Source organism: Talpa europaea (assembly GCF_964194135.1).
Source record: "Talpa europaea genome assembly, chromosome: 12".
In the NCBI taxonomy this organism is placed as follows: domain Eukaryota; kingdom Metazoa; phylum Chordata; class Mammalia; order Eulipotyphla; family Talpidae; genus Talpa; species Talpa europaea.
The window spans coordinates 41,485,155-41,502,355 of NC_140079.1; the positions used below are offsets into that span (position 1 = coordinate 41,485,155).

The following is a 17,201-nucleotide window of genomic DNA, read 5'->3' on the forward strand; positions in this document are numbered from 1 at the left end:
TACATCTAAGACCTGTTGGCTCCACTTCCTGAAACCTGTCATAGCCACCTGTCTCCCAGATCTCTGTCCTAATTCAAAACAAAGTTGTCCTCACCTGGACAACCACACTGGTGTGCCCATTGGCCCTCTGCTTCCCCCTTGTCCCCTTTGCTATGTGTATGGCCTGCGGCATGTGACTGCTTGTTCTTGCTTTAAACCTCCCAAGGACTCTGCTAGATGGTGATTCAGGCAGCAGTTATGCAACTGTATGTATTTGTCCAAATGTATAGAACTGTATAAAGGCTGGATTTTACTCTGTGAAAAGTATGCCTTAGCTCTCTGACTGCCTGTGATTATGCAGGTGACTCTCTTTTCCTAATAAATCTGTCCTTTTGCAGTGTAAAAAAAAAAAAGTATGCCTTACTAAATCTGCTTAAAAGTAAAACTCCTGGTACCGGCCAGCGGTGGCCGCGTGGGTGTTTGGCGGGGACGTGGGGCTGGTGGCCGTGGCCTCTGGTCTGGGATGAGCCGTGCTCTCGGTGGAGGCAGGAGAGCTAAGCTGGAGCCATGGCCAGTACTATGGTAGCAGTTGGATTGACCATTGCTGCTGCAGGATTTGCAGGCCGCTATGTTTTGCAAGCCATGAAGCATATGGAGCCTCAAGTAAAACAAGTTTTTCAAAGCCTACCAAAATCTGCTTTCAGTGGTGGCTATTACAGAGGAGGATTTGAACCAAAAATGACAAAACAGGAAGCAGCATTAATATTAGGTGTAAGTCCTACTGCCAATAAAGGAAAAATAAGAGATGCTCATCGATGAATTATGCTTTTAAATCACCCAGACAAGGGAGGATCTCCTTATATAGCAGCCAAAATCAATGAAGCTAAAGATTTACTAGAAGGTCAAGCAAAAAATGAAGTAAATGTTACGATGAATTTTAAGTTTTTAGCAGTTTATGTATAAGTACCAACTTTTTAATAAAATGCTTCAAAGCTATAAATCTTAAAAATGATTTAGCATAAACTAAAAGCCTTTGGATAAGATTTTTTTGTTCAAATGAGCCCTATATGAGGGCTTTAGATCATTGTAAGTAACTGATGCAAATGTAAATCAGGCTATTTGTAAATCATAAAATTTGGAGATTAATACTCAGTAATGGATAAACAAATGCGATTTGAATAACAATATGCTGCACCTCCCCCTGTCAACCCTGAGGTGGCCTCATTGTCTACTGCTGTGCTGGTCCGCCAACAATACTGTTCATTACTCATTAAATTTTGTACCTACTTGAAGGCACAGTGAACATTAAAAAAAAAAAAAAAAAAAGTAAAACGGGCCTCCCCGGTGGCACAGCGGTTGAGCGCTGGGTTGCGAAGCTGCCCGCAGCCTCTGCAGCCCGGGTTCATTCCCCGGGGCCGCCGGGCGAGGGTCCCACATGGTGCGCAGCCCTCTCCTGCCGCCGGCTGCTCCCCTCTGCAGTGTACTTCGGTCCTTCTGCCTGCTCTGCTCCCTGCTCTGGCTCTGGTGAATTCTCTCGCCCTCCCACGCTTCTGACTGTACCCATTGCTTATATGAATAAATAAATAAATCTTTAAAAAAAAAAAAAAAAAAAAGTAAAACTCCTCCAAAATCTCTCTATCCTATTTTTTTTAAGATTTATTTATTTATGCATACAAGAGCTGGGGTGCAGGCCAGAGATGCAGGAGGTGAAAGGATTCACCAGAGACAGAGTAAGGAGCAGAACAGGCAGATCTACTGAAATACACTGCTGAGGGGAGCTGTGGGCAAGACAGGAGAGGTCATCTGTGCCATGTGGGTCACCTCCCTGGCCGGGCATTAAACTCATGCTGCAGTGGCTGCTGATAGCTTCATAGTGCTGCGTCTTAACCCCTTGTGCCACCAGGGAAGCCCTCTCTGCCTTATTTAAATTTATTGTTTTTAATGAATTTTTTCCCTTTTTTTAATGTTGTGGGATTTTTTTTTTTTTGCATAGAAGAACTGGGGTGTAGGCCAGAGGGTACTGGGGGTGAGAGTATTCACCAGAGATAGAGTGGGGAACAGAATAGGCAGATTTACTGAGATACACTGCTAAGGGGAGCAGCAGGAGAGAAAAGAGAGGTCTGCTGTGCCATTTATGGGTTACCTCCCTGACAAGGGATCAATAACCCCTAGGCTACTCGGGAGGTCCCATCCGTGTCTTATTTAAATCCCAACTCCTCACCAGCCATCAAGACCTGGTATGAACTCACCTCTTCCAGAAGCTTTTCCTGGTTGTAACCACTCCTCCAGACTGAGCCCCAAGCCCTCCCTGCACTTATTCCCTTGTGCTTCCAACTCTCAGTACTGAAAGCTTTCCACTGTAAATGACTATGTAACTGTCCTGACAAATGGCAGGCATATCTATTTCATTCCCCAGCGTGATCCAGGAACATGGTAGATATCAGCAGATATTGTCTGAGACTCTGGCCTCTCAGTGCCACCAGGATGATCAATACAAAGCTTCCCGCCCTGGGAGAGGGGACAGGAGACATACAACAAACTTGTGTAGTCAACACATAGTGTATTCAAAGGTGACAGGGCAAAGGAAAAATAGAGCAGAATAAAGCAATGAGGTGCAATTTCAAAAGGGGGGGGGGAGAGAAGGTATCACTGAGGAAGTGATATTTGAGCAGAGACCTGAAGGTGTAGAAAAAAGTTATGTGGCTATCTGGAGAAGAGTTCCTGATAGAGGGAACAGTCAGTGCAAAGGCCCTGAGGTTGTGCTTGGTGTGTTTGAGGAACAGTGAAGAGGCCCCTTTAGCTGGGTCAAAGTGAGCAAATGAGGGAAAAGGATGGAGAGTGCAAAGTCTAGAGGGCTGTGGGGAGGACATGGGGTTTTGCTCTGAGTGAAACATAAAGGGTCCAGGGCAAGGGAGACTTGATCTGATTAGGGTGCTCACTGGCGCCCTCTGGTGGTAGTAATGGGAACAGACTGTGTGAGGTTGGAGCAGGGAGAGCAAGGAGGTGGGTACTGAACTGGTCCAGGGACTGGACATGGAAGGTGGGTAAGATTTCAGATGCTTTTAGAGAGCACAGTAACTGAATTTGTGCATGTTAGTAAAGGCTTTGGCCCAAGGATCTGCCAAATGATGGAGCCATTTCCGGAGGTGGGAAAGATGACTGGAGAAGCTGGTTTGTTTGTGGTCAAGGGAAGGAGCTCCCTGCCCAGAGCCTCATCCAGGCACTGGAGTGCCCCTGCGCAGACTCCCAGTGGGTGCAGAGGAGTGCATCCTCCCAGTCTGGGCTTTGCGTTCTCCTGAATGTTCAAGCTACACAAACATCTGGGCACATACAAGCTCCCATATACTGTGTACAATGGCACCCAGTTATACACACCCATTACCATGGCCTCAGGAGTCTCTGGGGGCTGGGGCTTAGGGTTCAGGAAACTGAGAAGAACATTCTGGTTCACACACCCACCCAACCTCCCTCTGGATCCCTGAGGAGACCCTGGAGGGGACATGGGGCTGGAAATCTCTTGAGAAGTTCAAAAGAGTCCCTGCTGAGTCATAGCCCTGGGTCCCCTATGAGTCAGCACTGCCTGGGGCCCCAGGAACTGGGGATTGGGGTGGGGTGGGGTGGGCAGTTCCCACGATCCTGGTCTTGAAGTAACAAGGCCTTTCCAACACAGTGGGGCTCCCCTCACTGCCCCTCACTGCCCCTCCTATCCTGTTCTGGGCTTAGGGGATATTCAGAGGACTCTGTGGGGGAGAGTGGGGGTGGGGGCAGAGACTGACCGTTGGGCTGGGTTGCAGGAATCCTCTCTCCTGGTCTGACGCAGTTCAGAAATGCAGAAGCTGCTGGCCCAGTCAATGTGTTACAGTAAGGAGCAGTCCAGTTAGAGCTAGACTTTAAAAGGGACCACGTGTATGAGAGGCACTTGTGGAGACACCAGTTCCACCAGGTTTTATTTAAGAAGTGTTCTTTTCATCTGGGTCCTCTGCATTTTTGCAGTTGAGATTCCTGCCTGGCATGGGGGCAGGGGACAGGGTGTTCAGCCAGAGTCCTCAGGAGTTGGGGGGAAAATACATAAGAGAGTTTAGAGACTGGCTGCCCCCATAACAAGATGGGCTCTGGAGTCTGCTGCCCTCTGCTGGTAGCTGTGGGCAGCTCAGCGGGTAGGAAAGTGGATTTTTCTGTCCAAGGAAGGAGATGGGAAAAGCCTGGCACAGATTCTAGCTCTGCTGCTTCTGCCTTGTGCACCTTGGGCAAGGGGCAGCTCCTTGTGGGCCTCAGTTACCCATCTGTGAAAAGGACATAATTTCTTTGGCTTTCTAGAAGGTGTCTGATGGTTATGAAAGAATGAAAGGATGAATGAATGTTTTATATTCCAGGAACCCCCACCACCACCTTTTCAGTTAGAAGGGAGAGCACAGGGGGCCTCCCCGGTGGCGCAGCGGTTGAGCACTGGGTTGCGAAGCTGCCCACAGCCTCTGTGGTGCCAGTTCGATCCCCGGCTGCTCCCCGGCCACCGGAGGAGGGCCCCACATGGCGCGCAGACCTCTCCTGCCGCCCGCTGCTCCCCTCAGCAGTGTACTTCGGTCCTTCTGCCTGCTCTGCTCCCGGCTCTGGCTCTGGTGGATTCTCTCACCCTCCCGCGCTTCTGACTGTACCCAGTGCATGTATAACAAACAAACAAACAAACAAACAAAAAACAAAAACAAAATAAATAAATGAATAAATTAAAAAAAAAACCATGTTGGATAGAAGGGAGAGCACAGAAGAGACACAACAAAGCTGACCTCACTCTGGAGGCCCAATTACTATTTACTCCTATCTTCTTCCTTGCATACCCTACTTCTGGGAATTACCCCTCATTTGGGGTGAGTTAGGTATAGAGTAGGTTCCCAGCAGTCTCTGAGGGACCTGGGGACCTCTACCCTCTGGGCCCATTGGAATTTGGCTTTCTGGGTTGAGACCAGAAGGTGTGAGGAAGGAGGATGTCAAGGAGAAATTGAAATAGGGGTGTGTATGTGTGGGTGCAGTATGTCCAGGTGGAGATGGGTCATGGCCCAATAAGGGTTAAGGCTTGGGCTGGTAGGGGGCTCAAAAGGTTTCTTCAGTCCCCTCTGGGTGAGGTGGGGCTGATAAATAAACAGAATGAGAAATCTGTTGGCTTAGCCCATGCCAATGGGAGGCTGGCTGGTGCTACATCTGCCCTATCATGACCTCCTTCCACCAGCCTCCATGACAGAACCACACTTGGCAAAGATGCCGTGTGTGGGTATGGGCCGGAGTGGGGGGTACATAGTGGGATCTGTGTGTGATGTGTGTATCCTAGGAGAGTCTTAGCCAGTATACCATTCCTGCTCTATGTGTGTGGGTGAGTGGGTGTGTGAGAGAGAAAGAAAGAGAGAAGAGAGAGAGAGAGACAATATGGGGGGGTCCTTGGAAGCATCTCTGGGAGATCAGGGGACCCACAGCCTGTGTACAACTTTCAGGTCTCGCTCACATGTGAGACCTGTGTATGTGCCTACACCAGATGGCCCCACACACATATCCTCAAGTGTCCCTGTGTATTGTGTGTGCACCCAATGTGAAACCTCTGCGGCTCTGGGGCTTGCCTGGGTGTTTTGTGGGTATTGGATATAGGCATGGCAGTGTACCTCTTCCCTTTGTACATGAGTAGGTGTGCATATTGTGTGTCTGTGAACTTTGTGTGCCTGTGTATGCCCGAGACTGTGTGTGACTATGTGAACGAGGGTGTTTCTGTCCTAGGTATATGTGCGCTGTGTTGGGTTTTATGTGACAGGATTTTCCCATGGCTGTGCGCCTCAAAGATGGGGAGTGTGTGGGTCCTGCGTGTATCCAGGTGTGTCTGTGTTGTGTGTGCCCGTGTGTGCTCACCCCTGAGACTTCTGTCTGTGTAGATCGTCTCAGGTCCTTCTTCCTGTGCATGCCACGTGTCTGTATCTTGCATGTATCGGTGCACCCCTGGGTCCATCTGCGTGTAGTTGATTTTGGATGTCCTCGTGGGGCCAGCACGCCAGTGCCTCTGCATGTCCCACCACTCTCTGGGATGGGAATGTGTCCCCAAGCCTCTTGCACAGCCTCCCCTGTGTTTGCGGTCCACGTGCCTTTGTGCGCGTGTGTCCTCTTGGCCTTTGAGGTCTGTGTGGGTCTGGACCCCTGCGAATGCCCGTTCCTACCTCCGTTCCCCTTATCCTCCGCGCGGCCCGGGGAGCTGAGTCCAGGCGCCCCACCGGCATCCCGGATAGCGTCCCGGTGCGCCTGGCAGGCGGCCTGGGGCGCGCACAGCCGCGGCTGGACCCACCGCCCGGCGCGGCGCGGGGAGGAGGGAGGGGGCGGCGGCTGGGAGCGCGGGCACGTCACCGAGACAGACTGGCGGGCGGGCGGGAGGCGGCGGCCGCGGGTTCGAGCCGGCACCGGAGCCCCAAGGCCCCCTCCCCCTGCCCGTGGCCTGGGGAGCCCCCGCCCTGCCCCGGAGCCGCCGAAGTGCAATTTCCCGTGCCGGCGCCTGGGCTCCGGGGGCTTTTCCGGGCGGGTTTTGGAAAGAAGAGGGGGAGCGCGGCGGCGGCCCAAGAAGAGGTGAGCGCGGGCGCCGGGCGGGCCGGGGGCTGCCCGCGGGGAGGGGGCGCGGAGGGGCGGGGCGGCGGCGGGTTCCCGCTGCAGCCCCCTCGCGCACCTGCTCGGGGCCGGGGGCGGGCGCCCCGGCCTCTGCCGCCCGGCCCTCCATTGTTGCGGCGGCTGGGAAGGGGGGCGGGGAGGCCCCGGCGGCATCTCTGCGTCTAGCCTTCTGCGAGAAGGGGCGCCGAGAAGACCAGCCCCCCTAAGGGGGAAGGTCCTGAAGTCCGCGGGCCGAGGCCGCCCGGGGAGAGGAGGGAGGGAGATGGGCCGAGATGCCCCTGCGGGGCGGAGATGCTGGGGGGCACGTAGGGGCAGCGGTGTTCGGGTCGTCTGACACCTGACCGCCGGGAGGCCCGGGACAGGGCGGCGGCGAGCTTTGTTCTTGGGGGCGCAGAGCGGAGGGGGACCTCGGGTCCCCAGGGCTGGGAGAGGCCCGGCCCGGCGCGCGGTGGGGAAGGCTTCCCTGGCCAAGTTCACGGGCGCGCGGGCCTGTGCGGGCCCTGCGGAGCCGGATCCCGGCCGGGGCCGCGCTCGGGCCTGCCTGCTGCCGTGGGCCCAGGGCTGCCGCGGCGCTGTCCGCAGGAGTCCCGGCGCCCTCCGTCTGTCATTACCGACGGCGGCTGCAGGGTATTTTCTGGGGCCAAGGTTTACACACAGGAACACGCCCTCCAAAACTGGCCATGAAAAGAAAAAATGGCCCCGAGTCCCACTGCTGGGGAGCCCCTTTAAAGGAGCCTTTCAAGAGGATCTGCTCTGAGGGCATGCTGGGGGCAAGAAGGGGATGGAGAAGACCCCTTATGGACAAATAGGAACTGAGAAGTAACCCCACATACACTTCACTCCATTCCAGTTTCCCTCATTTCTTTCCTTCCAATTCCTCATTGCCCTGGAGTGCTCATAGATACAGAGGCACAATTAATATTGTTGAAGTGATGGTAAGGTCCCCGATGTACATACTCTAAGACATACATCATCCTCATTATTACTAGCATCACCTGCAAGAATGTTGATATACCCAAGCACACACACACAGTCACCCACAATAACACTGCCACGTGGGCACACATATCTCTTAGACAATCAGGGCTGCCACTCATAAACACTGCCACATGGGAAAACATAGCTGCCATCAGTGATGGCCACAAACAGACACAGCCTTGGACACACACACACACAGTTCTCTACTGCATAAAGATGCTCACTGTGTACGGGCACCCACAGGCTGTCAGTCACCCAGAGTAATCGTGACAACCACAGATAGACCCTATTGTGCACAAGAACACAGACATGCACAACTAGACATTCAAGGGCCCATCTGCAGTCTGACACACACACACAACACACACACACACACAGATTGTACAAGGCCTGCCAGACACTGACATTGGAAAACATGACTCTCCTGGACAACCATTATGACACTCACCCATGAACAGATATGAACACGCTACTGATACCTTCACCCAACCCTAACACTTGATTATACACACTTGACAGTGACACACAGACACAATAAGTTGTATACACAGACCCAAATGAAAGAGACACAAAGACACCAGAAATCCATAGCCATGAGTATCCTTTATGAACCAGGATTTATATATCCTTTATTTCCTAGTACCTGTGGTCCAAGAGATCAAAATCTCTGCCTTCCTGGAGCTGACAATTCAGTGAGGGAGCTGGGGGTGGGGGGCATCATCATCACATGACACATGGAGTAGAGTCACCCACAGTGACATTGACAGATGCCAGAAACCCCCATACAATAGCTGACATGTCGACCTGCAGTTACCCATATTAGCCTGTTACATATCCATAGTCATGCTGACATCTATACACAAACAAGCCCACCGGAGCCAACATGTGCTGACACACATACCCAACCAGCATGTAGACAGCCACCCACTACAGCACACACCTGGAAACTTACCAGACTCACAGATACCCACAGACCCCCTAAAACAGCCCAGCAGAGTAACCTGGACACAAACCCTCTGTAATGGGTCTGTAAGTAGCTGTTGCCTGTGTTTTTGCAGATGGAGTTCACCTTGACCCAGACTCAGGGTCACTCTGCACCACTGGCCTCAGTAGAACTGTCTGAATTTCCCATTAGCCTGCCCCAGGGTCCCTCCACAGTTCCCAACCCCAGGCTTGATTCTTCTTGCCTCCTCCAGCCCTGCCCCACATCTGGGGGACTTGGGAAGGAAGCTCTGGCTCCTGGCCCACGGGCTGCCCCCAGGTCACCTCCTCAGGAGAGGAAGCCCATGGGATGGCATGGGGAGGGCAGGTGGGAACCTGAGGGGCCATGCCTTATTTCCATCATGGAAATAAGGAGCCCCTTGCCCAAGAGTCTCGACAGCCCAGATCATCAACAGGATCGTACATGGGGACCCCCATATGTGCTTTGGCTACATGCCCTATAATGGGCTCTTTGTCTGCCAGTCCTTGACACCCCTCCCTCTGTGTGACCCTGCCCCTTTCACACACAAGGCCACACTGAGACATAGGCAGATTGGGACACATACAAGGGTACACATGCAGGAACACTTGCATGGACATACATACAGGGACACATAGACACACACACAGGCTTCCAGACACCCCCTGGAAGCTCCGAACTTCTGACCTCATTTTCCCCCTCTACCATCTCATCACCAACTGGCTCCACTGGACCTCTCACCTCAGACCCTGACCCCCAGACCTGAGCCAACTAACTGCCTTGCCTTCCTGTAGCTCAGGATGTGGTTGGGGGTGGGGGCAGGCCCTGGGTCAGCATGGCTTCTTAGAGTTTCCCCAACTCCACTTGCCTCAGACCCTGCCTAGACAGACCCTCCCAGATGGGGTGTGCAAACCTAGGGACTGAGGATAAGGAAGAAGCAGAATGAGGGTCAGGATAGCCCTGAAGGGCACTCATGCCTTACACCAGGCCAGGGTTTTGGAGGTGGGTGGAGACAGTTCCCTGCCTCCATCCAGCTGAGCTTCAAAGGCAGAAGCCCAACCTGTTCCCCCAGCAGGCCTCAGGACACTTGGTGGGAAGAACAGTCAGCCCTTGCAAGGCCTTAAGCCCCTAAGTACAGACAATAAACCCAGACGGACAAGAGGTAGCTTCTTGCCTAGGGCCTGTCCCCCAGAGGGGACAGGTAGAGAGACACAGAGAGGAGATCTAGTATAAAGGACAGTTAGAGACACGGGGCGGGAGACCCAGACAAACACAGACCAGCGAAGGGTGCAGTCAGACCCAAACAGGCAGACCCAGACAGACGCAGAGGGCGGGAAACCCGCACCGACGTCGGCAGACAAAGGCAGACAGACCCGGGGTCGGACCCAGACAGCCCCGCCCCGGTGGGGATGGGTCTGGGGCCGCGCACCTCCTCCCGCCCCGCCCCCTGATCCGAAGCCCCGCCCATCACCTCCGCGCGGCCTTCCTGACTGACCTTCCCCGTCCCGGGAGGGCCTCCAGGGACCTGCCTCCTCTGTAGGTCAAAGTCAAAATGCTAAGGGAAGCCAGGAAAGAAGAGCCGCGGAAAGAGGAGTCTCGGGGAGCTCCGCCGTCCCCTCCCCCAGTGTGGCTGGTGTGCTTCATGCCGGATGACACCCGAATTCTAGCTTTATTTTCACCAAGAACAAAGCTTTTGAGAAAACAGGAGAGTTTGCTACAAACTTAGAGCCTCACCTTCTTCTTGGATGAGATGGGTATCCTAATAATAGGGTGTGATGTATGTAAACTGTTGTTATTATTATAGCGTTATAATTATTACCCCTGCCCACCCATCCCACCATCGTCCCCCAGAGTTCTAAGCATTCTCTTTGGTAGGACCACCGTCCTCAAGGCAGGAGATCCCACTTGCCCCAGCCGCTTACCCACCCCCCAATCAGAATAGGGGCGCTGCTGGATGGACCCTGGGGGAGGGTGCCCCACACCTCCACTCAGAGCTTCAAACATGGGTAGGCGGGAATGTGACTCAACCCGGGTTGGGGGCAAAAGGTGACTCAACTTGGGGACTCAACCTGGGGACTGGGCTTCTTGAGATGGAATTTCATGGGAACAAGTCTTTCCTGGGGGGGGGTCCCAAGAGGGTCCTGAATAGGTCAGTTTGGGGTATACCTTGTCAGGGTGGACTCTAGAGGGGTTGTATTCCATGCGGTTGGCCTTGGGGACCCAAAGTCTTAGGGAAGATGACAGTGGGGGTCTAGGTAGGCGGGCTTTAGCTTAGGGGGTGGGTTTTAGGGGGTGGGTTGCGAATTCCACGGGAATTTATGGGCACCCTTAGAGGGAGGCCTAGGGACAGGCAATCAGTGGGTGGTGGTGTTTTTTTTAAGATTTATTTATTTATGCATACAAGAGCTGGGGTACAGGCCAGAGATGCAGGGGCGGGAGTGAGAGGATTCACCAGAGACAGTGGGGAAGAGAACAGGCAGACTGACTGAAATACACTGCCGAGGGTAGCAGGGGGCGAGACAGGAGAGGTCGGCTTCGCCATGTAGGTTGCTCCCTAGCCGGCTGGGGATCAAACTCGTACTGCAGAGACTGCAGATTGCTTCATACTGCGGTGCTTAACCCCTTGTGCCACCAGTGAGGCCCATCAGTGGATGGGTTTTAAGGGAGGAGGGTGGTCCTAGGAAGCCACCTTGGTCCGTGGGTGCCTTCTGCCGGTCAGGTCTCAGAAAGTCCTCTCTAGGTGGAAATTTCCGGGGGGGGGGGGGATTGCCGCTAATTTCAGGGGTGGTGCCTGATGGGCTTGAGCTGTCTCACCCATCCACCAAGAGGCATTGTGGGGTTCGCTTGTACTCAGTACATTTGGCATCCCTGACCTACTTTAGGTTTATGCCAGGTATTGCTCTGTGACTCAGTATCCCCCTTAGTGAAAATGGGAAGGGATTAAAATTTGACCAACCAGGTGGGGTGGCTTCCACTTTGCCTGGTCTCTGCTTTGACAGACTGGCAGAAGAGCAAGTTGCTGCAGGACTGCACCCTTGTAGGGGGGAGGGAACCTGGGAAGTGGGTGCTCAACTCTGCCAAACTCCTGGAGGGAGGGACTCATGAAGCAACCCAGAGAGGGTAGCATCTTGCCCAGTGGGAGCCTGAGCTGGGTTTGTCTGCAGTCTATGTTGAGGCCCAAGGGTGAGCAACCCTGCGCTACCTCCACCAGGGTGGCTGTGAGTTTGGGTACTGAATGCAGATGGCTTAAGTTCAGATGCATGGACACCCTGCAGTCTGATGACAGCTGTCCTCTAACTTCCTCCCTGCTCAAAGGGCTGGAAGCTCCAGCCAGAGATGGGGGCTGGCAGCACACCACATTTGCAAAGTAGAGACTCTGAGAACCCCCCAGGGCTGTTGTGATTCACAGTCTCACAAACAATTGTGCCCAGACACAGTGTGGCTCACTTAAGGTATTACATTGTATTAAAATGACTTGTTTATCTGTGTTGCATGGATGCCCCAGGTCAGTACTGGCTGGCAGCTAGACATCTTGGGGCCACTGGGAATCCCTCCTCCCTCTTTTTATTAGCTGTGCCCTTTGGCCTCAGTTTCCCAAGCCTATTAATGGGAGTAATCTGCCCCTTGCAAAGCTGTTTTGAGTGTTACTTAAGGAATCAAGCAGAGTGCCTTGTGCTGCTACATCTGTGTACAAAGATTACATCAGTGTAGCAAATGAGGCTTAAATATGTACTGTTATTAGAATAATTTGTTTCCTGCTTTTTCCAGGTCCCAGGGCAGACAGCTGGCACCCAATAACTGTTTGCTGACTTACTGTGTTAATACTAAGACCCTTACTCCCTCTCAGGGTATCCCTCACCCTTCTGGGTTCCCTGTCTCCCACCCTTCACTCCTGGTCCCCAGGAGAAGTTGCCAAGGGTTTGGGGGAACATTCAACCTGTCGGTGAGTTTGGGCAGCTCAGGCAAACCATCGACCGTTGAGTGGACCCCGAGGCCTGGAACTGCCGACCGCCCTTCACAGCCTCTGCCCATCACAACCTCTTAAGGGGGAAGGGGAGCCTGAGCAGATCCCTGCCCTTAGGTCAGAGAAGGTCACAATCAACATTCATTGTTGTCGGTGGGTTGTGAGGACCAAAGCCAGACCCACCGAGGGATGAATGTCACTGTGGCTGGGCCAGACACAGCCTAAGGGCCATAGGAGGGGGGATAAGACATCCCTTGGGCTCCCTCATAAATTTTTTCAGCCACTACCTTGTCCTGACCCCAAGGAGGGCTCGTGTCTGGGATCCTGGTGGATTCAGGCGTGATTTGGGGGGATAAATCCTGGAAGGTTGGGGATGAGAATCACAGGTGCCAGGCTGGGCTGCTGAAAAACCCTTCTAAAAGGTGGTAGGGGGGTGAGCTGTGCTCCAGGATGTCTGAAGGAAGGAATGGGGTGGGCATATCCCCTCTGTGTCCAAGTCCTAGGCCCCGCTTTCTCACTCTCCTGGCTTACTCCCCACAGTCTCCATTCTTGGCTCTCGACTTTCCACCTTTGTGTCCACTGAACCCTCCATCTTGAAGTCTGTGCCCCACTGGGGTGACTCCTGGGCTTATACACCACTTAGCCTTGGGGGCTCCAATAGCTGGATGAGGGAGGGAGGCTTTTGTGTATAATTCAACACCCATTCCTGTGCTTATCCATTAAATGGGGTTCCACTGAGACAGTGGATGTGAAAGCTCCCTGAGTGAGACAAGATCTGGGAGCCTTGGTTCTTGTGTCCCCTCCCACCCCAGGTATCATAGCTCCCCTTCCAGAGGTAAGGAGCATCAGACAGTTCCTCCCTCCTTCCCAAAGAGCCCAGGGGCACCTGGCCCCTCCCCCAGCCTGGGAAGGAAGAGGGATGTTACAAAGTTGCTGGTTAAATCAATGCTTATCTATGGGGTGGGGCTTCCAAACACTCCCCCCCCCCATCACCCTGTGAGGCAAGAGCCTCCAGGCCTCCTCCAAGGATGGGGAGAAAGGGGTAGCCCTCCCAATGCCCTCTAGGTGGGGGGAGGTAGCTCCAAATTGCTGGTGCCTTCTGCAGCCTGGAACCTGTCACCCCCCACCTCTGGCCCCCCAGAGCCTGTACATTCCTCTGGCAGGTGCATGTACCCCCCTCCCTACAGCAGCAAGCCCCCCTCCTCACAAGGAGACTCCTACAGCCTGCTCCTCCCCCTTTACACCCTCTTGGAAGTATAAGGAGGGGACTGACAGCCCAGGCTCAAAGGCTCCAAGAGAGGAAGGGAGGAGGAGAAAGGGGTGAGATGCTTTGAGCAGGCAGGGTCTCTTTTTCTCTCTTCCCCTCTGCCTGGCCCTCATCTCTCAACCATGGGGACCTTCGACCTATGGACAGATTACCTGGGTTTGGCACGCCTGGTGGGGGCTCTGCGTGGGGAAGAGGAGCCCCAAACTAGGCTGGATCCTCAACCAGAGCCAGCTCCAGGACCCGGGGATCAGAGGTCCAGCCCAGAATCCTCACCAGCTCCAGAACGCCTCTGCTCTTTCTGCAAACACAATGGCGAGTCCCGGGCCATCTACCAGTCCCACGTGCTGAAGGACGAGGCTGGCAGGGTGCTGTGCCCCATACTTCGTGATTATGTGTGCCCCCAGTGTGGTGCCACACGTGAGCGGGCCCACACCCGCCGCTTCTGCCCGCTTACTGGCCAGGGCTACACCTCCGTCTACAGCTACACCACCCGCAACTCTGCTGGCAAGAGGCTGACCAGGCCAGACAAAGCAAGGACACCGGACTCCGGACACCGCCGGGGAGGAGGCTCAGGAGCAGGAGCCGGAGGAGGAGGAGGCGGCACTTGTACAGGTGATGGGGGACCCATTATGGATGGGGCCTGCGCTAGCGCTAGAGGCTGAGCTCCTGGAGCCTCTATGAAATGAAATTAATCCCAGTATCCTCTTCAGAGAGTTGGGGTGGGTGATAATTAATCTGTGGAGAAAGCTTAGAAGACTATTATAGAAGTGTTGCCGAGTGTGGGTAAGCTGGGCTGGGGTTCACTGCGTGGCTTTGAGCAAGGCATTCTCCCTCTCTGGGCCCATGGGGCAAATACTATGTCTTTTCCAGACACAGGGTGATCTGGCAAGGAGGCCATGGGCTCAGCAGTGGGATCTGTGGACACATGCCATAGGGGCTCCAATCCTGCTTGGCACTAAGGAGCTGTGTGGCCTGAGAGAAGTTGCTCAGCCTCTCTGAACTTCAGCTTCTTCATATGTCCACTCATTTGCCAAATAGTTTATGTGCCTGCTCTGTACCAAATGCTGGGCTGGACCTATAGTGAATACAAAGGCAGTTAAAACAACAGATGATGGGGCTAAGAAAAGCCCCTGATCTAGATGAGAGGCAGTCCAAGAGGGCTTCCTGGAGAAAGTGACTTCTGGAAGCCTTACTCAGTTTGGTGGAGGGTCAGATATGTGGCCCTGAGGTATCAGGCACTGAGGTTTGCCCAGCAATTTTGTGAAGTTCAATGTGTCTGGAATAGAGTGTGGGGGGTTGGGGGGCATGGTGTCAGGTTTCAGGGACAGCAGGAAGGACTTATAGGTCCTTTTGAGTCACATAGAGTTTGGACTCTGGTATTAGGGAGACACAGAAGTGACAAGACCAGGTCTTTGTGTTAGTCTGTTAGATGGTTAGTCCCTTGCCTCCACTGGTATGGAGGCTGGCAGGTATGGGGACAGATTTGAGAGTATTGGAAGGAAAGGGGCAGGTCTGCCGACACGGGTATCCAAGGCAAAAGCAAGGAGGCCTGGTTCCTGGGGACACCTGGGTACCATGAATTTTCTTTGAATGGATCAACTCAGATCAGCCAAAGCCTCCCTAGCCCTGATCTGGTTGTCTTCACACTGTGCCCAGCCCACCACATGGGGTCACCCTCATCTTGCTCATTAGATGTGGACAAACTGCAGATTTCAGTTCCACAGGTCTGAGTGGGGCTGAAACAGCTGTGTCTCTAAAGGATTCCCTGTGATGCTGATGTGTGATAAGGCTTTTGAGTAGCTGGGGCTTAAATGGCAGTATTTTCTTTTCTAGAGGGAAAGGATTTCAGCCCTTGAGGGGTTTCAGAAGAGATACCCATTTTAGCAACTTTAATTGCCTTAAGGGAAGTCAGCCAACAGAGAAGGGATCTGAAGGGGCTGTGACACAGCTGCCCATTTGAGTGGGCGCTGTTTCCTCCATCAGCCATGAGTTCCTGGAGGCAGGTGACTGGGTGGGAAGACTCCTCCCTGTTCCCACACTGTGCTGTGACTATTTGTTAAAAAGTAAGAGACTGCCTCAGAGGCAAATTTCCTGAGTTTTGATGAGCTTCAACTGGGAAACTAGGGAAGCTGAGGGGACGTGGAGATGATGGTCCCTGATTCTTTTTCGTCTTAAGTCCCTTGCCTCCCCTGGTATGGAGGGTGGGGTTGAGGGAGTTCTCACTACTAAATACAGGCACACAAAGGCTGCCTAAGACCGCCTTCCTGGTAACATTGTGGGTGTAATAAATTTGGGGTCCCCAGAGCCCTGAGGCCTTAAGTAGGCAGCATGGTTGGCTGGAGTCCCAGTTTCTGGGCTTTATGTTCCTCTCTGGCGGGTGGGGGGGGGGGGCAGGGATGACTCGGGCTGCTGTCCTGGTCCAGGAACATCACAGGGGCTGCCATTCTAGGGTAAGCCACCAGATGGCGCCAGAGCCCAGCAACCCTGCTAGTGGACCAGTTACTTCAGCAGCATTGAATTACTGTTCTTATTAAATGTTTTCCTCCTTCCTCCTCCATTCTTAAAATGCAGGTTCTAAAGGTGCTGGGAAGTCTTCTGGACCTTCGCCTTCCCGCTGTCCCACCACTTCTGCCTAGGACGTTGGCATGGAGAGCAAGGGGATGCTGCCTTCGCCTGGGCATGTGGACCCAGGCTCAGTAGAGGGTGGTTTTCTGGAAAGATCCACACTCTTAGGATGGGCCCTGAGAGGGCCCTCTGCTTGGAGGCCTGGTAAGGGAGCTAGACCTGGGAGTATGACCCAAAGAAGCCCCCATGTGGGAGGAGGCAAGCCAGAGTACTCAATAAATGCTATGAATGTACACCCTCAATCTCAAGTGAGGCATGGTCTTGGGACAAAGTAGCAGGAGTACATTGAGGGGCTCAGGCACCTCCTTTTCTCAGCTGCATCCATTAGCCCACATGTTACTCTGATGCCCCTTTTCTCAGACTGTTGTTTGTATTTCAGCTCACCCTGAGGAATTTCTGGATTACTCCCAGGAAGCCGTTTCTGCCACATTTGGTGTTTTCAGATTCTCAGCCATCCTGCATATTGACTTACCAAATGGACAAACCCTACCCCACACTGCAGTGTAGGAGGGGGCCTGATTTGAGGGGGACAATAGAGAGACTGAGCAAGCTCTTCACCCTTATACTAAAGATGTCCTATACTAAGTATGTCCCCAGTGAGCACTTAGGTTACCGTGGATGCCCCAATGACCTTGGGTCATGGGGCCGTGGAGTCACGTGATAGGCCCTTCACAGTAAGGGAAGGACTCCTGGCGGGCTGGCAGGGGATGGGAATATGGCCTGGGGGTCAGGCCAGTCCAGAGCTTAGGCAGGACCATCAGGGAGGCAATTTGGATTTCCTTGGGCAGGGGGGGATGAAA

The 17,201-nt window shown here is 53.6% G+C and overlaps 1 protein-coding gene and 1 pseudogene across 2 annotated transcripts; both read left to right on the plus strand.

The window, feature by feature from the left end:
* The first annotated feature begins 248 nt into the window (after positions 1-248).
* LOC311181517 (mitochondrial import inner membrane translocase subunit TIM14-like) lies at positions 249-942 on the plus strand (annotated as a pseudogene). Its single transcript has one exon. The product of its transcript is annotated as a mitochondrial import inner membrane translocase subunit TIM14-like (transcript).
* A 12,956-nt stretch (positions 943-13,898) lies between these two features.
* NANOS3 (nanos C2HC-type zinc finger 3) lies at positions 13,899-16,412 on the plus strand (the record flags this gene model as incomplete). Its single annotated transcript, XM_084249577.1, has 2 exons — positions 13,899-14,388; positions 16,348-16,412. The coding sequence occupies 2 exons, from the start codon at positions 13,899-13,901 to the stop codon at positions 16,410-16,412; spliced, it is 555 nt and encodes a 184-aa protein (XP_084105703.1).
* Positions 16,413-17,201: the final 789 nt, after the last annotated feature.